Raw genomic sequence first — 25311 nt, forward strand, 5'->3', positions numbered from 1 at the left:
TCTGGAGATTTTTCAGAGAAAAGAAACAAGCTTAGAAACAGATCTGAAGAAAACACAGCTGAAAGAAGCTACAACTGTTTTCAGACATGGGAAAAGGACATTGTTATCCACTAAGAAGAGAGCAAGAAGTGCTGGTCTTAGACTGCAGCAGAGAAAATTCAGGTTAAATATTTGGAGAAACCTAAAAATGAAGATTTCTTGACAACAGAACCAGCTTCTACAAAAGACCGCAGAATCAGTGTCTCTCGGTATATGCAAGGTTGTATTAGTCCCTGGTCCAGCAGAGATCATAAGAAGGTTTCAGTCAATTCTCATTTTGCACAGAGAATGGACCTGAATGCATACCTCAGCCTCAGAAGGACTACGAATAAAGTATATGATATGGAAGTAAGTTGTTATGCTAAAATTGCAATTTATACAGGAATAAGACTAAAAGGAGACAAGGACATATAGGTAAAAGGAAAAGAGAGAAAGAAACAACTCCTTTCAGAGATGAGTAAGGGAAATCTTCCATAGATGGAGGGACAGAAAACAAAGAGGGGAGTAAGAATGTATGTGGGTAAGTTACAAAGGGAACAAGAGAAGAATGAAAGCATACAAATGAGGATGGACAGCAAGAAAGTTAATAACTTGTAGAGATTCGGCACAAATGAACCATTCTGGCTGAAGGAAGATGTAGACGTCCAGAGTCAAGAAGCTCAGGTGCTACAATTGGTTGCAATTTTTATACAAGAATACAAGTTTCTGGATAAAACTTCAGAAAAATTTTATGTTTTCCAAAGCTGGCAAACAATATATAGTAAACAATACAAAAATAATAAAACAGTTTCTAAGAAGACTTCTGTGGTAGGACCACTCTGTCTGATGGTTCACCAGCTGACCATTTGACAACCACATGACATCAATTCCTGTTACATATGTAGGTATTCATACATTCATTCACTCTGCCCCTCCTCTAAAATCACATGCCCAGTTTATCTTGAACAGCTGAAATGAAGTATCTTTAACTTTTCTTGCTTGACATCACAGGCTTTGCTTTGCTCCTCAGGACTACTTTTCACCAACCTTTCAGGCACCTGCTCTATCTCCTAGCCACACATTCAAACAAGCATTCATTTACACCTGCTCTGATACAGCGGCTGATCAATTCTGCTGTGGTACCATTTGTTGTCTATATCCATCTCACACCATGCTTTTCTGCCACTTTCATTATCAAGCTTTTTCCCAAGAGAGCTCAAGGCACAACACTGTTCAATGGAACTCCTTGAAAATATGACCAACCAGTTTTCCACTTGCTTATCTGATGAAATCAAAACATTTCATGATTATGTTAGCAATTTCATTTATGCTCTGAATGACAACTTAGCCAAATATTTCATTCTAAACTTCTGATACACTACATGCTCAATAAAATCAACTGCAGTATTTCAGAATACTTCATTCCGCAAAACAAGAAAATAAACAGAGATCTCACCTTTTCTTAACAAGACAGGGTAACACAAAATTTTGACCTTTCAAAACCTTCTTCAGCATAGACATTCCATATTTCCAGTCAGTTTGAATACTGGGACCATGTTTATTATTGGTTTATAGCTGATTGCCTGATCCAACACAGACAGGCCTTTTCAGGAATAACTTTGCCATCTTCTAACACAAGGGGCAGTGTCAGCAAGGAAGAAGGTGGTGGTGAAGGCATGGAGGCTTGGTGCTGCTCTTTCATCATCTTACTGACACACAGACTAGGTGTTTCACATATGGATGAAAGCTACTGATTACTGGTATTCTTGTTTCCTATACATATGAATGTACAACTATGAAAAAAGAGTGGAGTAGTTCTTTACCAAAATCACTTTTTGTGACTATACAGTTAAATAACAAAATTAATTTGTTTTAGATGTGCTTGTACCCTCTCTGTGGCCATTTTCCAAACACAAATATCAGAATACATGCAGAAAAAAGCAACCTGGAAGTAAACTAAGAATATACAGAAAAAGTAAAGTGTCAGCCCATTAAGGTCATTATTCATACTACTAATGTGATTCTAGGAATAATGTTCTCCCAAACAGGAAACACATTCAAAATTTTTGACCTGCATGCTTCCACCCAAAAGTAAGCTGTCTGCTCAAAACATCTGCACACTGTACTGCAAAACATATTTCTAACCTACCATAATTAGACATTTACCTATAAAAAATATCTATCAAATAATTCCAAATTAAAGACAGATTCAAGAAAACTTTTAATGGGCTACTGATGACCCAAGCAGGAAAGACACCTCAACTGAACAAGCTGGTTATTAACAATGAGTTGTATGTAATATTTCTAAAGAAAGTTAACGAGGGCAGGATGTTATTTCAGGGTGATGGCACTACAATTGGGACAGCTCTCTCCTTCTGCTCCACAGCAAGGTAAAAGAGTTCTGCTACCACATAACCTTTCTCTCAGCCATCTACACTGGAAAAGGAGGAGTCACCGAATTCCAAAATTTCTTATGACTCTCTGACTATATGTTTCTTAAAAATGAAAGATATCAGCCAGATGGAATAGGATTTTTTTTTCCAAAACCAAATAGGAAATGTACGCTTCAAAATGTAAGCCAAGGCAAAATTCCACGAGTACAACTATGTGCCAGAACCTTACTCAGATTTCTCACCTCAGATTTCTGCTGCCTCTTTCAATATCTTAGCTGTTTTATCTACTGTGTGCACATCACTACTAATACATGTTGTGAGGTTTCTATAAGATTTAAAAGCAGAGTAAGCTCAGACAATAAAGAGTCATTATGTTCAAAATGACTACACCACTGACAAGTATCTTCGGATTTAGAAGGATGCTTCAGAAAAGGGATAAGGACAGTCATGCATATACCAGCACAGAAAAGCTACGGATTTCAACAAGAAGATGCATAGTAGGTTCCTACATAAGTCTTAGAAGACACATCTTAATTCTTTCAGTGCACAAGAACAGGTATTTAACTACAGTAGAAGTCTCCTGACTCCTCACATCTTAAAGAGCTCTCCTTCCTTGATCATGTGTTCAGACACTCCTATTCATGCGCAAGTCTTTCCGTTTCTACTTATTGTCAGTAGTCCTTAGAATATTCATCTTGCTGAAGTATGACAGCCAGTGTGTCCATCACTGTACACAGGGTCACAGGGTCACCTGGTCTCACCACAAAAGAATATGATTTGACCACATGGAATATAGCTTTCATTTACCATGCATGATCCATACTTCTTCATATTTTTAAAAATAGGCAGGAAATACCATAGATCGATATAGTAATGGTTGGTCTTTTAAGGTCAGAAATATTGCAAGAAGGGTAGACAGTGAAGAATGGGGAGTTCTAATTGTCCTCAAAACCACCAAACATTTTTGGACCACAGAAGTGAAGACCTCCTACTAGTCTCCTACTTCTACTGACTTTTGTTACTTTGCTGTCTTGTAAGATAGAAGGTACTCAGTAGCACAAATTACAATTGCACATACACACTACCTTAGGTGGTGTTAAGGTGGGAGGTTAAGGTTAAGGTGGGATACCTCAATAGCATGTGGGTAAGATAAGTGCCCCTCACAGAAACAAAATAATGAAGTGAAAAAGAATATCAAAAGAAGAAGAAAAGTACGAAGGACTAGATTGTAAAAAAACACATTCTGTACCAACTCCTGGGCTCCCTCCTTATAGTTGGACTCCGGTACCCTATTTCTGTTTGGGCAATACACTACTTCACAAGCAGTGCCACTGCAAGATGACAACAGCAGGGCCACTTTCAAAGAGAACAAGTGTCAAAACCATGCATTCCAGTTGTGTTTGCTTCTTAGGAGGGCTCAACTCCTGATGATGCCATAAGGGTCCTTTCTGAGTGAAGGATAAGAATAAGACCTTCAAAATTTAGCCCGGTGAGACTTTAAAAGGATTGAAGGAAAGAGAATCACCAAATATATGAAGAGATACAACAAGGGTGAAGTACCTTTATCGGAGATTTTTGAGTTATGCTTTTGTTTGTAACTATCTGAAACAGAGAAAGAAATAGAGGGTGAATCTTACATGGGGAAAAGGAAGATAAAAGGCAGAGAAGCCAGAAAAAGAGAAGGAGAGAGAGAAAGAAAATAAAAGAGATGATTTATCATAGTGCAAAGGGAAGTGGAGTCTTGCTGAGGACTTAATTTTATTTCCTTCATGCAAAAACACCAAGAGCAGCAGCAGCAGCAGCTGGCAAACATGCAAGTCAGAGAGCAGCAGAACACTTTGCTGGAAAGGAAAAGATGAAGCCCTGAGTGCACCGAGCTGGTAGTACCAGGCTTGAAGCAGAGTCAGTTGTCTGGCTGCTACTTACTGTCACAAACATAGGGTTTGTCATGATCATCCTGGGAGGCAGCATCATTTCGTCTCCTGCCACCTCCAGAGCCCCGAGCCTGCAAGGACAAGAAGAATGTTAACATTATACCACTGCCCCTCAGGTCTCTTGGTGCCCCTTACCCTTCTATGAAAAATGTGAAATATAGACTAAACAAATCCTCAGCTTCCACACAGGTATGCCAGGAGGGGGCTTGACCCTTCATCTCCTAAGATATGCACTATGTTAATGGACCTTGCAATGCAGCAGAGATCCCCTCCACAGATAAACCAAACTGTTCATCCATAGCAGTAGGTCACTGCCAGCATGCATTCAGTAGAAGTATCATCACACATTCATTTCTGAAGATGTTCAAATACTTTTATTACTGAATATGAATGAATGGACAGATGAACAGGTGGCCGAGGATAAATATAGCCCTTAAATCATCCAGAAAACAGGCCTCAAATAGAACAGAATTAAAATTATTTGCTTTAGTATTTCTAAAGGGAGGGTTGCTTTTTTATTTTGGGGTTTGGTTTTGTTTTGTTTTCTAGCTAAAAAGCAAGGTTTTGAAATTGCCTTCTAGTAGGGACAAAGATAACATGGTTAATTATAAAGTGGAGCTTTGGTGAATTAGTGAAAAAGATTAGGTAACATGGCTACCTGCAAAAGCGGAGAACTGGAATTACCCAGAAAGGTCCCTTTATAATTCTATGTTCCTAAAACATACCAACATGACAGTCTTGGAACTAAAAACCTCTGCTTGTCCATAGCACACACTGCTCTGTCCTGAGCTCCAGGGGTAGGAGTAGAATTCAGCACCAAAGCCCCTTGGTTCTGACCCTTCTCAGTTGAGATGGCAACAAGGGGACAGTTAGTACCAGTCTAACAGTAGTGGCTGTGATGTGGAACTGGGAACTGAGTATGGGTCTTCAATTATTTCACTTTAGTTAATGTACAGTCTGTAGATGACAATAATTTCAGAGTAGATCTTCATTTCAGCAAGTGATCTGGAGATGGATGGCTAGGTAGCCCTTTAATAATTCTGCAAGCTACTCTGTTCCCAGGCAAAAGCAACCAAATTGTTTCTGCTGTTTTTGTTGATAAATTGTTGATGCCTCTCTCCCTAAAAAAGGCTGCCTGACTCAAGTCCTTTGAGCTTTTACATGTGAAAATAAGAAAGGGACAGAGCTTCACCAAGTAAAGCCAGAAAAGATGCAGAAATTCTCAGAATATTAGTCCTCCAGGTACAAAAGGGTCATATAAGCTCTGTCTCCCTTCTATGGATTTGGCACTGCACTAGCACTATTTGAGCTGCATTCCACCATACATCTAAAGTGAAGGAACAAGAAATAGTTTTACACTGGCCTACCACTGAGTCTACCAAAATAGGGATTTATAAAAACTTCACATGTTATTTCCCTGGGATTGCTCGGGTCTAACTCTTATCACAGTCCCAAAGGAAAGACATGGATCTGCCATTGTCTGGATGGAGTAAATACTATTAGGTATGGCAAGGATAGCTCTGCAAAGAGCTCAGTGCAGATCAGCACACACATCCAAAGTGAGGTTTGCAAGGGTGAACTGAAAAGCAGTTTCATGCTGGAAAAGGACCCAGCAACAATTGTTTGGTGGAAGCCACATTACTTACTGTATCACACAAAATCAGTTTACTAGTCTGCAATATTTTCTTTCTGACTGCCAGCTCTGTAAGCCCACTTTGGGCTGTGAGATCAGTCCTGGGCTAGTTCCTTTCTTCCCTCAATACTGCAAAATGTTCTGCAAGCCAAATTCAGGTCCCTGGCTGCTCCTGTACAGCTCTCAGCTCACCAGAGACTCTTCACAAAGGCAAGTGATTGACACAATAAATATTTCTGCCGGTACCAGCACTAGGATCCAATTTCCCTACTCTATCAGGCTGCACTGGCTCTTTGGAGCTGTGAAAAAACTGTAAAATCTTATTTTTGTCACTAATCAGGAGGTCTGACTGTTTACACACTGAGAACAGATTTGTTGAGTAAGAAGGTACTATTTTTACATAGACACCTTTCAGAATAGGGTGGTAATTTAAGGTCTGTTGCTCAGAGTTTCGCTAGTCTTACAGCCAGCTGTTTCCCTTCAAACCGTTCTCTACAGAAATGCAAGGGTACTGTATTCATGTCATGACCACATGTCAAATACACTTTTTCATGCACTGAACACAGAGGAGGAGATTTTTCAAGTCAGTGACTTTCAATGGGAGTTGGGTTCCTAAATGTCTTTAGTGCCTTTGAAAATGTCCCACGGGGTATTCAGCTGACGAGTACACAATCTGTACAGGTGCGGCTGCATTCCTCTTGTATCTCCTAGTGAAGAGCTCTCTCCTAGCTCCTACCAATTTTTCCCTGTCCAGCAAAGATACTAAAAAGCTCCTTTCGTAAATTCATCTCTTTGGCCTTCAGTGTCCTTCCTAATGCTCCCATGATTTCTGGGCTAGCCTTGAGGTGGTAGCAAACTTAGCAGCTGCCGCAAAGGCACTAAATTGAGTGCTGCTTGCTTGCTGTCAGCACTCTAGTCTGTTGAATTCAGTCATCCACAGCTGCCTTCATTCTCCTGATGTGATGCAGCAAAGACTAAGAGACTTGATGTATGAGACCTAGAAGCCATGGCACTGCAGCCCTGAAGCAGTACTGAAGCAGCCAGGGAGAGAGTAGCCAGAGGGGCAGATGGAGAAGTCCAGGATTAAAAATAAAATCATGCTGTAGGAAAAGGAAGGGGCATGTGAAATTTGGAATGCCCAGAGCAGTAATTCCGCTGCACTAATCCTGCATCAATGCTGTCAGTCCTTCTCATTCGTTCTCCAAATCCCCAAAGGCCACACTCCGCAGGATCTAGTTTCCTATGCATGTTCTTCCCCTCTACTATTCTCTAAAAATATCCTGACCGATTCCTCCCCAGAAACAAGGTGCTGCCCAGGTTTCACATCCCCTAGTTTCAAATCCTGGGTCCTGATTCCCACACTGGGTCAGACTCATATTAGACAAGGGCTGCTTGAAGAGTGGCAAAATACTTGTGACCAGATGCAATTCAGACTTTGATTCAGGCTTACCAGTCTTCAGCAGCTACGGAATCTGGCCTGATTTTGAAATTCTAATTCATACCACTTTTCACTATGGTTATTGATGCCATCAAATAAAAAAGAAAATTGCTCAAAGTATTTGGCACTCTTCAAACTTCTCTTTTTTGCACTGTATGGAGTCACGGCACTAGCAGAGCAGGAGTTAGTTGCAAGAAAAGGCAAGAGATTCTGCTGTTCCTGTACTTAATAGGTGGTCAGTCTAAGGCAGAAAACATCATGTAAATTTGGACTTCTAAATCAATGGGACCCCTAGCCCCCTCCAACTCCTTTCCTTACAGTAGCAGAGAAAAAGCAGTAGAGTTACTCTAAAGTAGTTTCCTGAATAGGAGAGTACAATTTTGCACATAACAATAAGTTCAAGACTTTGTCTGTAAAGCCCTGGAATATATGATACAGCTATTTCTCTTCTTCTGAGTAGTATATTCCTTTTTTCTATTCACTCTTTCACTCACTCTGACCAGCATGCCCAATTTATGTGAGAGCAATTAATTAGAAAAGAGTTGTTAAGCTGGAATATTAGTTGACAGCTACAGTTAAGCTTGTGTGCATGTATCAATTCTAACTCCTAGTTTTGGTTACTGGTTCATACAAACTTTCTGAAACTTACATTTTTCTGGAAAATTTTTTTCCAGGTGGGGGTCTTTGGCTAAGAAAGAAAGAAAGAAAGAAACTGGTTCAGGTGATTTTGAGAATAAGGAAGGTGAAATATATACTTATCCAGTTATTAAAGTGCTTTGATCTTATATTAAAGGACTTAAGCTCCAAAATAAACAGGAGCAGAAAACTGAAACAACACAACGACAGAAGAAACCAAAAGAGAAGGTCTGATGCATAAGTACATTGCAAGTATTCAATGTGGTTTCATGCCTCTCTCTTATTCAAAAGCTATTATATCCTGCTCATTTGGCCTAAAATGTGGCCCTTCTTGCTTGACTCCTACAAACATCAAAAGGCACTTCTAGAGCTCCTGTGCCCCTGCAGCGCCCACTGGAGCCAAAGAGAGATGAAAATGTTCAAAACTTCTTAGAACTGTGCTCACTTCTATGTAGATGTCTAGTTTAAGGGCCACAATTGAAAACGTCGATTCCAAGTTTTAAAACATTGGCCTCATTATTTAGCTGACTCCCTGCTGAAATTGTAAGACATTTTAGGTAAGAGAAGGGATATGGACTCCCTTAAGGATAAAATCTTGCCCATTTTAATCAAATTGGAAATTTTTCATGGGTTTCAAGAGGGCCAAAGTGTCAGCCACAATGCGCTACCTTGGGGAAAGCTGCAAAACATATTAAGACAGTTTAAGTTACCTTTATTAATATTATTTGGCTCTTGTGCCTGAATTGACTGTTTCTTTTTTGTAATTAGTAAATGTTGTTTCAAAGTAAGAGTATTGTAATAGCAGGATTTCATCATAACTATTACAGTTTACATTAAAATTATAAGTACATCACTCTAATAAATTTACTCCATCTTTTCACTCTACCAATAGTCTTTTTTCTTGGTAATTAGCAAAAACAAACTGAAAATATATAAAAAATCTTTAACTGTACCCTTAAAATTACCAAAGAGGTATCACCATCATATATCCACAGATATACACTTTGTATGTGCCATATATGTGAAAAATATATCCTAGAAAGCAGATGTTTGCTTCCTTCCTTTCCATTCCAGTACTCTATTCACCTACCCGTCCTCTGGGCCTGTTCTTTCGTTTCGGGATATCTTCTTCCAAATCCTCTTCCTCATTCACTTCATCTGCATTTTCATCATTTTCTAAAACCCTCTGTGGTTGAACAATAAACAGGAATGTTTAGAAGAAAAGAAGATGACCAAATACAACCAACTGCTGCTCTTTACCACAGAGACTGCGGGTTATTAAATTACAGTTGATTAATGATATAATGCCAAATCAGATCCCAGAACTCCTTTTTCTTTCCATTAAAGCAAAATTTGCTTTCCCTTCCACCCTCAGTTCTCCAGGGAGTTCTTATTAAGAAATACCACTGGTATCAGACAACTAAGGAAAAAAAGTTCCTAAGAAATACCTTAGTGGCATCACTGAGCACTGATATACCAGGCCACACAGGTGTTAGTCTGCATTAATGCAGGCCTTGTTTGGGAAACTCTCTGCATGATCTTGGATTTGCTTCTTGCACCTTAAATTGTTTCATTTTCCTCTAATGTTGAGAATGCACTTTTAGAAGACAGAAATCAGGATTTTTTCAGTTGGCAGCTCAGAATTTTATCTCTTTAGCAAAAATAGTGACAATTCCTCCGTATATTCTAGCATTTTTAGCAAATCTAGACAGTAACAGCTTTTGGGGCTTACCCAAAACACATCTCTGCAATCTGGAAGAAGGGGTCTTAGTGCATGAGGATGCAGAGGAAGGACAGGTCTCTCTGAAGTTAATAGGAACAATAATAGTTCCTCCAATTAATTATTTAATAGGAATAAAAATGAAAATAATAATAATTCATCATCTCACATCTCACAGGGAATTTCACCTTGATCTCACAAATGTAACCTCTAGAGAATGAAATCAAGGCTAGCAGCCCTGAAAACATGCATAAATCAGATATAGCATGGACAAAGGCAAGACAAACCATCACGACACTAATGTGGAAAGAAGTCCTGTTGAGCTTCCCTCAATCCTTGACACCTCTGTTGGAAATACAGAACAGGGTCCCAGCCACTCCTGCCATTCATGAGGTGAGCACCATTTCCTAAGCGTCTAGTCTGGAATCACTAACGTTTTTGCCACGTCACCAGCCATTTAAATGACAACAACATTCAGCCATGATGCGGATTCAAATCAGTATCTTAAAACGGATAGGGAGGTTTTAAATCTTTTCCAGTATTTGACTCTTCTATATAATTTCTGGTTAACAGCTGTTACGAGATGCAGTAGAGGGGGGAAAGGAGCAAATCACAGTGGGTTTGTCTACTACCTACCTCAAGCACTGAATCCTGGATTTGTGGAAATGAATAAAACATAAATTTTACTAAAAACAAAAAAGCCTGAATTTGGAAGACGGGCCCTACAAGTTTATTCTCATTTTATCAGCTAAAGTTTTAAGACAAACATTGGACAGTGTCCCTTTAAAAAGTGCAAATAATTTTTAGAACATGGTAGAGGACCAAGTCTCTGTCCAGTTTTTGCACCTTTTATTTTTAAATCTCAGGAGGCTATTAATGGGGTCAGACCATCATGAAATCTAATTTCACATCATTTTAAATACCAGAGGAGGTAAAAGTTAAGCAAGTTCTATTTCCACATACATAAAATGTTCCTTCAAAATTTATGCAATTACATAGTTTGGTCAGGCTTCATCTTAGACAGCAGGAGCACCCAGAAAGTGTTGCACACGAGGATGTTATGTAAGAAAATATGCAACCTTCCTGATAAGAGTTTACATTTTCACAGTGCTTCACATCTTCATGTATCTCCAAAACAGAGAAGGCCACAACTACATCTTAGGTGGGAGGAAGGTACTAGTTTATATCAATAATAGTACACAAGCATTTAAAAGAAACGCTACAGATCACCTTCTCTAGTTTAAATTGTAGCATCAATTTAAGAAAAGGAGAAGTAACCAAGTGTGAGTCTGGTGACACTGCTGGGGTAATGGCTTTACTTCTTGAGAGAAGTGGCAGAGCCTTTTTGATGCATGGTCAAAAGCCTTTTTCCAGCAAATAATGGAGGCACAGTTTCGATATGCATTTACTGCAGTCAAACCTTCAGCTCCATTAAAAAAACACTCCATACCAGATCCTGACGAGTACAACTATTTAACAGAGTCAACCTTACCCTTTTTGCCAAAATATCTCTTATATTCCAATTCTGTCTTCTAAAACAATTTCCCAGCTCAATGTACTCCAGTACAGCTAAGCACCAAGTCTTCTCCTGACACATAATGTGAGTTTAGATGGTGGTATGTGGCTGGCACTGAGGCAGGAATTACAACTATATCTATTCCACCTGCTCCTTCTCACCACCACTGAAGCTGGGCCCTTTCAAGTTATGACGTAGAAGAGCATGCAACGGAACAAAAGGGAGATTTGCATTCTCTTATTCATCCTAAGGACAAAAAGCACTGAACAAGATTTTGATCTGGTACCCTCTTGCTGTCGGATAACAAAGTGTATGCTGAAAGCTGGCCACTGGTAAAGGCTTCAGCAAACACTTTCGTATTAGACTGAATCCAGCTACACTGTGCTTGCATAAGAAACAACAGCAAGACATGCCTTTTGTGTCCATTCTGATGAAACTAGCATCTATATGACAGGTCACAGACAGTTTAGCTGAAAACTCTCTGAACACTGTTATGCCCCCTGCTCTGTAACGCAGAAGTGCCAAGACTTCTGTCAATTCCACTGTCTCTGAAGTCTCTTTCCTTGGGCTGTTGCTGGAATAATCTGGGAGCTCAGATTGCACAGCAACATCCAAAGGCACTTGTTGATCTCATCAAGATGCTGCACCATGACTTCTTGTGACCTTGGAAGCAGGTATAAACAGATCCACTAATGAAGAAGGAAACACAAAGAGGGTCTCACACAGAGCTTTTCCCCACCCCGTGAACATGGGATGTTTCCTCTTCGATAGTGCTTCTTTACCTGTGTTACTACGAGCTGGAGACCTATTTGACTGCCCTTAACATGTGTGAAATTTCAGTGGAGCATTAGCAATTAGACCAATAGGACTGAGCCCCAAGTAATGCAGATTTGATTCTCACACTTTTCTGTGTTATTTGGCATGGGGCTGCCCACTCAAATTTTTATTAGTTTCAAGTACAGACGCAGTGTCTTGTATCTCAGCCAAAATCACTGTTTTACACATTGCCAATGGTTCTCACTAGAAAGCACTGATAGAGACTCATAGCAGAATGGTGTTTTAGCATCACCAAAGATTTGCTGCTGCTACTCTGGGACAGCCCTGCTTTTCTATAAATTTGAAATGTCTTTATAAAGTTGCATGCTCTTATACAGGCAATACCCTTTTATTAGCAGTATTCTTTCTATGACAGACCCACAACTGTGTTTCTACTTTTAAAATTGGGAAAGGATGAAAAGGAATCTTCACAAGTAACTTTCAAAGCTGTAATGCTAGGAAAGAGACTATTTCTCATACCTGCATCACTAGCAATATCTGAGATAATAAATAGTAAAATATTTTTAATGATTTGTGCTGTCTGCATATCTCCTGAAGGTCTTTCAGTATGTATAAGAAAGAACAGACAAGGCAATGACATGCTTCTGTTTACAATCAGCAGCTGTGAATCCAACTTCAAATCTATGTCCAGACTCCCTGTAAACTTGAGGCACTAAAATTCAGTTTATGGTTTGGACACATCTCTGCTTGTCAGTTTTATATATAATAATCTCATACTGCTCCAAATTCCAATACGCAAGCTGTGCAGAACACAGACAAATGATCCAGATTCTTGTGACAGGAAAGGTGTACAAAGTACACAGGTGTACAAATCTTCAGTTCATTTTGAGCATCACAGTGTAGCACACTGGTTTGATAACATTTTGACAGCAGAATGATACAACTATCAACAGATGCAATGTTCTGCCACAGAATAAAATCTGCTAGGCTTAGAGACAAATTGTAAAATTCAGCCCTGCTATCAGCGCATGGGGATCTCCTTTACCTGGATTTCCTGTATAGTGTCTTCTTCTTTAGTGTCTGTTTTTTTCTCTATTCCCTCTCCACGCAGCAAAGCTTCCAGAGTTGTACCTTCTGATGTGAAGCCATCTTTTTTCAGAGGCAGATCAACTTCTGAAAATCAAAACACACAGGCATCATGTATCTCCCTGAGACAGCTAACCAGCAGAAGGACAGAGGTGACAAGCAGAAGACTGACAGACTTTCAGACTCATTCCTATCATGAGGGAGAGTTCTTCAGGTTCTTCTTTTAATCTCCAAGGTCCCCTTATAGGATTCATTTCTATCTCACTGAAAATCTGGGACCTTTTCAGTCACTGAGTACGCTTACAGGAAAAAGAAGCTGGACATACTGCATCATGACAGAATAAAAGAAAAAAAGGTCCTTCTCCTTTATGTAAACTCCCCATACTTCAAATGAACAAAATCATGGCTTCCTAAGATACTGAAATAGCAAATATGAAGATCTGGTCTCCTGAAGCAGCAAAGTAATTTAATTACACACATCTGCATCTGGCACAGTGTATATGGCACAGCTACAAGCAGCATTTTCCTACATCAGGACATGCTCCATACGTGGGGAAGTGGAAAGCTAGTATATGGGGCCATTGCAGAGAATTACAAATGAAAAAACAAAAGGGATGTGTCTTGAATCCTCACTGAATATCGACACCCATTTTTGACTGGATAAAATGTTCAGTTTGTTTTAAATGGGATTACACAAATGAAGAAACATCAGTCAGCACAGTTAAGAGTTGCATAATCTAGCCCATAAAACAGCCACCGCAGAAAGTACCAAAGGCTAGCTCAGGGGCAGGCCTGAGGCACACGACTCCAAGAGAAAATGAGGGTTTATGAGGAAGCTTGATGCAACTTGCCTTACAGATTCAGGAACAGAGCATAATTCCCTTTCTGAATGCTATCACTGGATGATGAGACACAGCACAGCAGGCAGGCAAATACAGCATGTCAGTTTTAGCAGGATGTTAAAATATACTCAGGGAAGAATTCCATCTCCCTTGTAGATCCTGGCCCCTCCCTACTTGTGTAGGTGTTCATTCAGAGCGACCCTATGACAGGGAGACATCCTGAACATCACCTTAACTTTCGATGCCAAGGTGTGGATTTCTCAAGCATTCCCTCCCTTCTACAGTAAATTCCTTCTTCTAGGCCACCAGATTTATAAAATAATAATGTACAGGACCAATGCTTACAAATCAGCATCTGGCATTCTGATTTCACAGCTCCGTCCACTTCTCTTTTCCTAGGGCTGTGTCACGTTTACCAGTTTGTCTGAAGCTCCCTGCTCTTCCATCACCATGAGTTGTAAGCTCTGCAGAGCAGGAACTCATGTGTTGACACAGTCCCAGATCACTCCTGCAGTCCAAACAATGAATGAACACTTCCACCTAGGACAGCAAAGTATAATCTGTTTTCTGGAGGCAGTTGTGTCCCAGGAATATGTCTGCTCTATATGTGAAAACCTCTAAGCCAGCAAATGGTTCAGGGTCCCTGATGAGTGTTTCCTCAACATGCTTGCTCAAGTCTTCTAGTGAGAAACCAATGCTCAGCCAATAACCACAGAAAATCCAGCAAAAATTCCAGTAAAAGCTATTCTATTCACAAACCATGCAGAAAACCCAAACCACTGGGATTTTCAAAGGAAACTCCCAAGTCAACCCATACAATGGGAAGGGGTCAACAGTGAATTGATGCCCTGCTCATCAACAGGAATTCTATTCAATCAGGCCTCTGGTTTTGGCATTAAGTTCTGCACACCCTCTCCCATTATGCCACCTTCCCCAATTTCTCCCTTACTTGAGCTGTAAAAAAGACAGAGGAGTCAACAGAGAGTCACATAGATTGAAATTCCCTGTATGAACTCCTAGTACCTCTTTCTGGATGCTAAATCCAGACGTTTCAACACAAAGAAGGGATTTTAGATTTGACTTATGTGCAAATCACAACACTTAAGCCTGAAGTTACTAAGGAATCTCCATAATCAACTCTGACTGTGGGCTTGGCTTTGTTTCAAAGTCCTCTGCTTGGGTGCAAAAGGGCATTTGTTTTGTATTTGGAACCTGTGGGACAGCAAAACCCAATAGGCCATCAGACATTCACCAAGAGGAGAAGAAGCTTCAAGCAAGCTCAAGGGCATCAGTGACAAAAACATGTCTTCACCATGACAAGCTATGCCAGCCTCAGGATACTGGTACATTCTGCAAACGAATGTATTAGAAAAGGGAATAAGCAAGGAAAGGGGGTTAAGAGAAACCTATATGTAAGTAAAACTATTTCTTGTTTGTTCTAGAGATATTGAACACTAGGTCAGAGGAAAAGGTAGGCTTTAAGGTCAGAAAAGGTCAGCCATCTCTAAAAAACATGTTTGTTTTGTTTGGTGTTGCTAGTTCCCACTAGCAACACTCCAGGAGATTTTTCATCCAAAACTCTTAGAGCATTTTTTAATTATTAAATTTGACACACCACTGTCAGACCAGTGGAAGGCAAGTAACACTTCTACTCCCAGTTTACTGACAGAGAAACTGAGCCACCAAGAAGTTAAATTCGTAAGCAGGAAACCAGGAGAACAGAAACTCATGGCAGCTGCCTCCCATCTGCCACTAAGCTAACTGCTATCAAATTCCTGTATTTCCTTCTCCTCTAATACCCTTTAGAGGCCATTTTCTTTCCTGAGTAAGTAGCTCTAGAGAGTGGAAAATGGCAGGCACTACCTTATTTGCAATGTACAGTTTACAATATAAAATCTACAAAGGTCCAAAGACAACTTCTTCAGGCCTTCCTGGAAAGGGACTAGTCTATATAGGATACAGAAATGGAGTCAGCAAATTAAATATTTCTGTTAAGAAAATGTTCTACTACATATAATGTTGCCAAAATACTTTTTGGATCCTCATAGATAAAAGCCTCTAAAAATCTAAAAGATGGTTCAGCTAACCTAGAGAAACAGTTAAACACTACCAGGACTCACAAAACTCATTTTGCTAAACCCCTGATGTTTTCTTTCCTATTTAACTCTCCAGGATTTTCCCAGGAAAGCTGGAAAAGTGATTTTTTCCCTTATGGCTGTATGCTAAAGGAAACTGAGAAGTCAACCCAATACCTGAAATGCAGTTTTCACGTGAAATACCAAGGCTTCACCCAGACCATTGGAACTGCTGTATGGAAGCAGACTGGGGTCCGCTCCACCCAGTCTCCTGCTTATAAAGGCAGCAGCCAGTGTCAGAAGCTTCAAGCAAGGCCAGAAGGAGACTCTTCCAGGACTGAAAAATTAAACTGTGCCCCCATGCTTGCCTCTCTTTGCCTTTTTGTTTGTTGTGCTCCACTATGCAGTTGCATCAGATGCTGGAGAAGAAGGTGTAAGAGTCTGTCAGGAGAAAAATGTGAAGAAAAATAACCTACCCTAATACTACATCTCATCCTGATCTATAACATGTCAGCCCTGACAGATAAATGCAATATTACTTCCAAACAGTTACCCTGAATCTGGTTCTTCTGGAAATACACAGAATGGCCCACCTCTTTTTCAATTTTGATATGCTTTTGCCCTCAATGTCTTCCTACGTAAGTGAATTCAACAGTTAAACTATGGTTTGAAGGTTTTCTTTAGCTCTTTCACTTTATTTTATTGACTGCCCCTTTGTTCTTGTTACGAGACAGGGAGAATAGAAGTTCCTGACCAAACTTATCTGTCATTTCTTTTTATTCATCTCCTTTCAAAGATAAACAATCACATTTTTTTCTATTACTCTTCCTGTGGGAGTTTTTCCATATGGCTTTGTCCTGTCACCCCTCTCTGAACTTCCTCTCATTCTTCAATAATCTTCCTGAGAGGGACCAATACTGTACCCAATATTTTCAGACGAAGCTACACACCCCCTTTAAGCAAACGCATTACAATTTTCTTTTTATTACCCACAGTATTATCCCTCATGCAGCTTAATGTGAAGTCCACAGCTGCACAGGAGGAGAATTAGGAACTTTGTAACAGTGGAAAGAACTTCCAGTAAATAACACTTAACATACAGGTAACATTAAAATGTCCCTCTCACTGCCCCTTCACTCAGCACATTCAGATCTCTCCAAGGGGCTCTCACAGACCTCTCTGGCCTTGACTACTCTGAATAACTTTGTACCATCTGCAAATCTTTGTCCTTCACAACACGCTCCCTCTCTCCACCTTGTTCGTTACTATATTATGCAACAGTGGACTGAATGCAAGACCTTGATGCGCCAGCTATCAGCCTTCTTCTATAATGGAAACTGCTTAGTTTGGCTTCTTTGCTTTTCTAGAAGTTTTGATCCAAGGCAACACTTTGCTTCTCTTTGGAGGCCTATTACATACCAAAGGTCTTCAGACAGTCTAGGCAAATTGTCAACATCCTAATCTACTAGTCCTTTACAGATCATGCAGAGAATTTTACGAGAGTAGTGAGACATGATTTTCCTTTGTAGAAAAAAAATGCAGCTAGAACCTCCTGTATCATCCTTTCCCAGGTGTTTTACTGCTTACTCCTAATTACTGTTTCAATCAATTCCTCAAATGTGCATGTAGAATTTATTGGTCTTTAAATCCTTGAATCTCATCCAAATCTTTTTTAAATACAGGTAGCAACATTTGTTACCCACCCATTGTTCTAATTCTTTCTACTGTAACTCCTAGTTTGTATCACAAGCCCTTCTTAAGGCACTGCAATTTCAGAGAACATAATCTTTATTACAGCTAATAACTACTAGTGAAAGTAATACGACTAAAAGCTTACTGTTTCCAAAACCAGAAATTTCAAGAAAGTTTATAGATAAATTTCCTTTTGATTAATATTCCAAATGCTATAGCACCTGGTTAGCATATGAGATACAGGAAAGAGGAAAGACTGAAAGTCAGAACCAAGAAAAAAAAAGTTAAATCAACAAAAATCATCCATAAAAATAAAATGTTATTTAAGAGTTCTTCCTGCTTTAATAAACCAAGATATTATTGGTGTCACAGCTAAAGATTGTACATATATTTGTAATTCAAATACATGTGTGTACATATAATTAAGATTTATGTTTCTTAACTTGGCAGTGTCCCCTTCATAGTGATTAAATTAACATGGTTATTTCTGTTTACCAGCTTAGTGCAGCAACCTCTCTATTTATCAAGGTCCTTAGACTGCAGTGGTAGAATGGGAACAATAATCCATGCCAGCATCATTCCAATATCTGTTTTTTATTGAACTGCTGCCTCCAAAAGAATCATATTTTCACAGATCCTACAAAACGGTGGGCTTTTTCAAATTTTGATTCAACAAAATAGCTGCACATCGCCATCCTTAAACATTTAGTTCACAACGCATTGGAGGCTAAACAACTTTTCAGTGTCTCTTTGAGACATAAATTAAAAACAGCCATCCCGTTTTCTATACAATGCAATGTATTTGTTTTACAATGGATCATTTCCATCTCCACAGTAGCAGCTGCCACCCAAGCCATCCTCTCTGCACACTCGTAAGCAGCTCCATTTCCAGTTCTAATTGGGAACAGAGATACTTATTGGGTGAGTTCCAGCATGATCTATCACGCCAGAGACAGCTACTATGCAAACCAAAGCAACCCGGCTTCCAAAAACCCTCTTAGACAAACACTGACTTTGCACATAGATTCTTGTGTTTTTGTTTCTTGGTGCTGGTTTTTTGGAACATAAAAAGTGCCAGCGGAAACTATATATCAAGAGTCCATGAACTGCTGTTTAAGATGGATAAATCCAAGGATACTACCTTAATAACCACTACCTCTTTAAAATTATATAGGTGGTCTAAAAAAGCCACCTAATTCACAGCAAACAGAACTACTGCTGAGCGAATGCAGCCACTAAGCTCATTAACAGGATGTGGCAGGATGTGTCTGAAAGTGCAATGCAGTGGCTCAGCAAGCAATTAAATCCCATGACAGTTTAAAATGAGAATCTATCAGTGTCACAAGAGTGTGAAGCCTCAGCTTTTCTGCTGTTCCCACCCCTAGCGTTTTATTTATGATGGTGTATTGGGAACATGGGAAGTCAAAAAGATTATAATGAAATATGCCATATAAAAACCAGATTAAGCCTGCTCTTCTTTGGGGAAATATGCAGAGAGAGAAGCTGTCTGTTAGCTGTCGAGTTTGCAAAAGATACCATCTTTTGGGATGGTGCTCTCTGCCAGCAGACAGAGTGCCCCAGGGGAAATGGTGGTGAAAAACCCAGACAAGCAGCATCCATCCATCCATCATACGCTCATCTCCACATCTCCAAGGCACAAATATAGCGTTAGAGTGCAAAGGGTGGGGGCAGGGGGGACAGAATCCCTTAAGAAAGAAAGAGTAGACAATGCTTTATGTTGAATAGCTGGATTTTGTAGCTTTTCTGTGTGTGCAAAACCAGACTCTCCTCAGCTTGCTTGCTTGCTACATTCATGGCCAGTATAGAAATTTGCTATTGTTCTTGGAAAGGATGTGCTCACAGCAGTGACCAGAACCAGGTATGCTAAAGGTAGGGTACTGCATGGTTTTTTCCTAAACATGCCTCTGCCAGCACAGCGCAGTACTGATCTTCACTCCTCTTGAAGATCTGGATCTCCAAAACCCTTCTTTCACTGCAGCTTCTCCTGTTACCCCAGGAGCAGATGCCCATGTCATTGCCGTTATGCTCTAACCCTGACCTTCCACAGTCCCTGCTATCCCAGCCTGTCCTCCCCGCATTACCACAATTCAGCACCCATCTGTAGTAATCTCTTCAGTGCCAGTTCTACATTTATAATTCTTTCCAACCCTGATGCACAGAACCTCCTGCCACCCAAGCCCTGGGCCTCCCGTGGGACTAGACTACTGCTAACACAGACTCACACAATGGGTCCATAAAGCCAAACAAATGCCCCAAGCGACTAGCGAGCATCAAATGCACTTCATTTTTAATCCAAGTCAGATGCAATAAAGCCATGGCTCTACTGGAGATTGAAAGGTTGCTCCAGTAACCCTTTGTCTCCTCCTCCAATTCCATCCTCAAACCTCATGTATACTATTGCAAGGTAATCTTAATAATGGTATATAATCTCAAGGTCTCAAGGTAAACAGGGCCATGATGTGAACACAAATCAAGCCAAAGAGAATGATAAACCTGTTTTAGAACTAAGCCTACTTGAAAGAAAGAGGCAATTTGTTTCCTCAGAAACAAATCACCTTGTGTGGAGAGAACAGTTTGGAAGACCGTTCTCCACTAAGCGAAAACTCCTCTTCAGCGGGCAGAGCACTGCTCTGCTCTGCGCCCACAAAGTGCAGCAGACTAAAGCCACTGGATCCTATAAAGGTCTGAAATGGATCTTACTAAATACTCACTGCAAGTTTTAGAGCCTACTGAGATATGCCCCAGTGTACTGAGATTTGCGCTGAAAGAGTGAAAAATCCTCATGTCTTCCTACCACCTTTTCCTGCAAAGCTGCTAGCCTCACGGTAAGGCAGAAGGAGTGGGGGGTGGGCAAGGCAGGGGGAAAAAGGGTGCAGACAGAGAAAGAAAGAGGAAGCAACGATCCGTGGATACTGGGGAACTGTACACTTTCACTCTGCAACGTGGGCATAAAATGCAGGAAAATCTCAGGACAACTCTTAATTTTAAGACCAGAATCCAATGGAAAGATTCTACCAGCACCTACCTAAAATACTTCCCAGAAGGCTACAACACGACAGGAGGGAGAAATAAGGCTGCTGAACACAGCAGAGGTTCTCCGATATAAGGTTAAGCATTGTTTAGTTTAGCCCATGATCAAAATGTGGACTTTACAAGCAGCTGTATTTCTTTGGCAGACTAGAATGCCTCTATAAAATCTCACAATAAAAAAACAGCCCTCCTGTTGGTTGTCTCTTACAAGTTCTTTACAGATTTATTTCTCAGCACAGATATAAATCATTGTCACATATAATATACTGCACCTGCTTCTCAAAGACTGTCAAATTACAGTATCAGGCTAAATGCTGGATCATATAACTACCCTCAGGGCTCAAATCATAAAGGAATATTTCCCTTCAATAACATTATTCTAGCACTCGTTCATGTTCATGGTCGCTCTTGCATTTGTGTTCTAGATAGGCTCACACTGCAAAGAGGCCTTCTGCACCATCAGGTCACACAACCACTGCAGACACTACCAAGGGACAGAGACTGGGTAGCTGCTACAATTTAGAAAAAGTTCCTGAGTAGAAAGTCTATTCCTTTGGGCTTTGCATCACCCTAACATGCTTCCAGCCTGTTTGGAGTAAGAGAAGAACTTGCTCAACCTATCTGCAAGTGGTCATACAGATATACACACAGTCACACAGGCCTACTGACCCATCAGAAGAACCAGAACCTGATTATTGTCTGGCAACAAGACAACTATCAGCAAACACCAGTCACCCCCACACCGGGCACAATCCACAAACAGTAGCAGGGAGTGGACCTCCACTGCAATCAGCTGCACTGTTTCCGAATGTGACAGCACTGAATCATGTGTAAAACCAGCCATGCTATAACCCTGCCACAAATTCTGGGAGATTTTGCATAGCTTTTCCTCTCCCACATCCAAGGCAGTGCAGGGGATACGATACCTCTAGTAACAGAAAAATCTGCATAATGCAATTATCTTTGAACTGCAGTACACAAGCATCCAAATTAATTCAGGCTGGGCCTGGCAGAGCCAGCACTAAGCCAGAGCTGATAAACCTGCCAGAGCCAATCTGAATCCCGCGAAGATCGTTGGGAGCCTGCACTGCGCTTTCTCATGCTTCATATTTCAGGGGGGTTATTTGCTTGAGTGCAGTACTCAGCTCGAGCTGGCTCCATATGTTCACATGATGCTGCACTCAGCTAATGAGGCCCTTCTGAAACCTAAAGCACTGGGAGCAGGCAGAGACACCCAGTCAGCTCTGAAGGCATCAGCATGGATGCAGCACTGCTCAGCCAGATTCCAGGTGTCCTGGACCTGATCCTGCATCTCTCTCTGCAAAGCTCCCACTTCAAGGAGTGTAGTGCTCTGAAACTCATGCAGGCCTGAGAAGCAGGATAGCCACATTTGCATGGCACTGAGTCTGAACAAGTCACAGGTCAGCTATGTCAAGCAGAGCTGGTTCAGCACCCACGGCTCGGTAAATACCAAACCTGCATAAACCACTGAAGAACAGAAAGGCCACAGCAAAGTGACTGGCGATTTTAACAAGGGATGAGAAGCAATCATCCTGGACTCTGCCCTTGGCATCACTACAGTTTCACTATGTGATCGTGGGCCAAACTCTAACAAAGGTACCCTCTGTGTGTTTTCATCGTCTGTCAAATGAAGATAGTCTTCATCTATCCTCTAGGGCTTGGTAAGGTTCATTTAATATTCACAGGCATTCAGATCTTCAAATAAAATGCACCAAATGCAAGGTGTTCTTACATGTTCTTGCATAGCCAGGTTTAAAAACATTTTTTTCTAGCCAAGAAAAACACTGAAAACGTGAGACGATTTTCACAAATGTCAGATTTCAGAGGCCAATTCGCAAATTCCAAGGAGTGAGGATAACATTTACTCATACTGGTAAGATGCATCTGACAGAAGAAGCTATATTGTTGAAAAATGTTATTATAAGAAGGAAAGCTTCTAACAGAAACATGGCAAGAGATGCTAGTAGGTATCCTTTCAGAAATGGGAAAGAACAAAGCAAATCATCTGCTGAAATGCTCAGATCTGTTGCCACAAAAAGGCAAGAAATTCCAAGAGGCCTATAAAATGTTTAGACAAAAAGGTGAACTCTAGAATTAATAAGAGAATGGTAAACAGGAAGATTAATGGCACCAGAGAAAATGCAGATGGTGAAGCCCAGCCTGCAGGCTCAGCAAGACTCTGAATAGGGAGGGGGGAAAAGGCAAGGTGTAAACAAGGTGACCTTCAAAGCCACTGGAATGGCCACCAAAAGGCCAGCCAGAGGGCATCCTCAGACACAAATGTGCCATCTGGGCTGTCTCACAACAACGTGAGCAAGATTTATCTTTTTCAAAATTTGCAGGGAGGTGAAATGGGTAGCAGCAGAGAATATGACCATTCATTCTAAAGCTGTACAATTAAATACGCAGACTGCAAAACCATGCAATCTATTTTGTAAAGAAAACATGAAAGAAAGACTCTCCGAGATCTCCCTGCATATCCCCACTCAGGAAGGTGTCATGTCCACCTTGTAAAATCTGCACAGGCAGAGTGTGGGGGAGGAGAAAGACTGGTTTTAACAAAACAAATGTTTCCTTGAGGGTTTATGCTTTAGGTTTAGGATGAAGACACAAAACCTCAGCACAAACGGCAAAGCAGCCCTTTAAACCCACGAAGGCATAAATTTTGCCCATCTTGGCATAAGCCAATTCACTCCAGATGGTACATTTGGGTTGAAGGAAGATAAAGACTCCTCAGACACATCTCTGTGTACAATATCTGCTTTTACAGAGTTCCCTTGTTTTGTTTCAGTGCTCAGTTGCACCTTGAAACTCCTAATAAGCTCCATTACATGGCCCTGTGAATGCCTGGGAGATCTGAATTCTTGTCTACAGGAAAAAGTGGGGAAGAGAAACCTCCTACCACAGTTCTGCTGGGGAGCCTGACTCCTTCAGACCTGATGCTTGGATCATTGAGGTCAGCCAGGAAAATTAAAAAGTAAATGTAATCACACATTTATTAAATATGTCAGTCAAACACCACACTGGGCAGTGCTACCGGGCTTAAATTCAACAATGCTATCTCTAAATCACCCTTCTAGAAAATAAGCCAAACGTTCCAGAACAACATCCAGAGGCTTTTTAGGCGAAAACAGAATAAGCAATCACATTACAACTCACCCTGGAACACAGCAGACCCTAGTTCTGGTAGTCCAGCACAGGCAGTGAATTCACACACCTCTTTTCCTTCCAGCCTGACTCAAGTACACCAAATCAGAGGATTTCAGGCAAAAGCAGCCCAGCTCATTCAGTGTGCTAAGTTTATAATGTCTGAACGTTGTTGATTCTGATGGACTGCATACCAAGTGCAAGGAAGATACTGGCCTGACCTCCAGTCACAGTATGAACCAAGGTTGCTAGATGACCTCAGGTAGTTTGTGCAAAGTCTGTACAGTCCCAGCGTGGTTGTATCAAGCAGGCTTGATTCAAGTGAGCTTGTGTTTTTCTCACAAGGGCTGCTATCACAGCTCTGGACATCAGTATATACCTCCCTCCAGATGGCCTCATCATTTGGCTCTACTTACTGCTTCTACAGCAGAACAGGAATGAAGACATGAAGTACATACCTGAAAACACTGCAGGGGCATTGAGGAAGGAATCAAGGAAGAACAGGGTAGAAAAATAGCAATATGGCGGCAAGGTATTATATTCCTTCTCCTTGCCAACTGCAGCTAAACTATGGCAGGCTTGTTTTGAAAACTGCCACGGAAAAGCAAGAAATGTGGAAGCTCTGGGCCTTGAATTATGCCCTTTCAATATCGCTCTCCTCTCTCCTCTGCAAAAAGAGAAACACTGTAAACTCCTACATTCTAAAAATGTATATTCTGGGCCTTCTCCTCACCTTACAAAATATTGTGAAAATAGATGATAATGGGGGAGAGAGAGAGCTAGCCACGCAAGGGGGAAAGAAAGTGAAATAAATAGAGGATATTTGCTCTTCTTTCCCTTCTCCCTGCTCAGCTTTCATTTTCCTTTGTTCATCTAAAGTGGAGCCAAACTAAGCCAAAGGAGCTGCCGTGCTGGGCTACAAGATTGATGGCTGCAGGCAGACTCCACAGTGAAGAGACGGATGACTGGTCATTTCCCCCAATGCACAGAGAAACATCCATCCTCGCAGCCATACTGAGCCCATTTGTGCTCCTTTTAAAAAGAGATAAACACAGGCAGCCAGAGGCACCTGAGTGTCCTTCTTCCTCAGAAGGACACAGTTCTACTCCTCTGGGTTCCTGGAGAAGGTCGCTCTGTCCAGCCCTGAACATCTGGCTGTGGGATTTGCTAACTCTCTCCCTCCCCCAGCAATCATCCATCTATTAGAACACAGTGCAGGTTGGAAGAAAACGGTGAAGAGAATGGTGTGACAACCTCATCAATCTACAGCTACACGCTTGGCTATTTAGTTTCCTTTACACTATTCCTAAACCAGGGGGTGGGGGGTGGGGG

At 40.9% G+C, this 25311-nt stretch overlaps 1 protein-coding gene across 6 annotated transcripts in view; it reads right to left on the reverse strand.

Annotated features, from left to right (window-relative positions):
* The window catches only part of DPF3 (double PHD fingers 3), a 207794-nt gene that overhangs the window by 66482 nt on the left and 116001 nt on the right, over positions 1 to 25311 (reverse strand). For 4 of the 6 annotated variants that reach the window (XR_010389401.1, XM_064512544.1, XM_026095662.2 and 1 more), the window contains exons 4-7: positions 13111 to 13238; positions 9143 to 9238; positions 8066 to 8104; positions 4338 to 4416 (exon numbers count right to left, since the gene is read on the reverse strand). Coding sequence is in view for 4 of the 6 variants with exons in the window: in XM_064512544.1 (XP_064368614.1) it covers positions 4338 to 4416; positions 8066 to 8104; positions 9143 to 9238; positions 13111 to 13238 (342 nt within the window). In the remaining 2 variants the exon portion in view is untranslated. The remainder of the gene's footprint in view (positions 1 to 4337; positions 4417 to 8065; positions 8105 to 9142; positions 9239 to 13110; positions 13239 to 25311) is intronic. The other 2 variants (XR_010389402.1, XM_026095663.2) reach the window with 1 other exon arrangement.

The sequence above is a fragment of the Dromaius novaehollandiae genome, chromosome 5 (genome assembly GCF_036370855.1).
Source record: "Dromaius novaehollandiae isolate bDroNov1 chromosome 5, bDroNov1.hap1, whole genome shotgun sequence".
NCBI lineage: Eukaryota > Metazoa > Chordata > Aves > Casuariiformes > Dromaiidae > Dromaius > Dromaius novaehollandiae.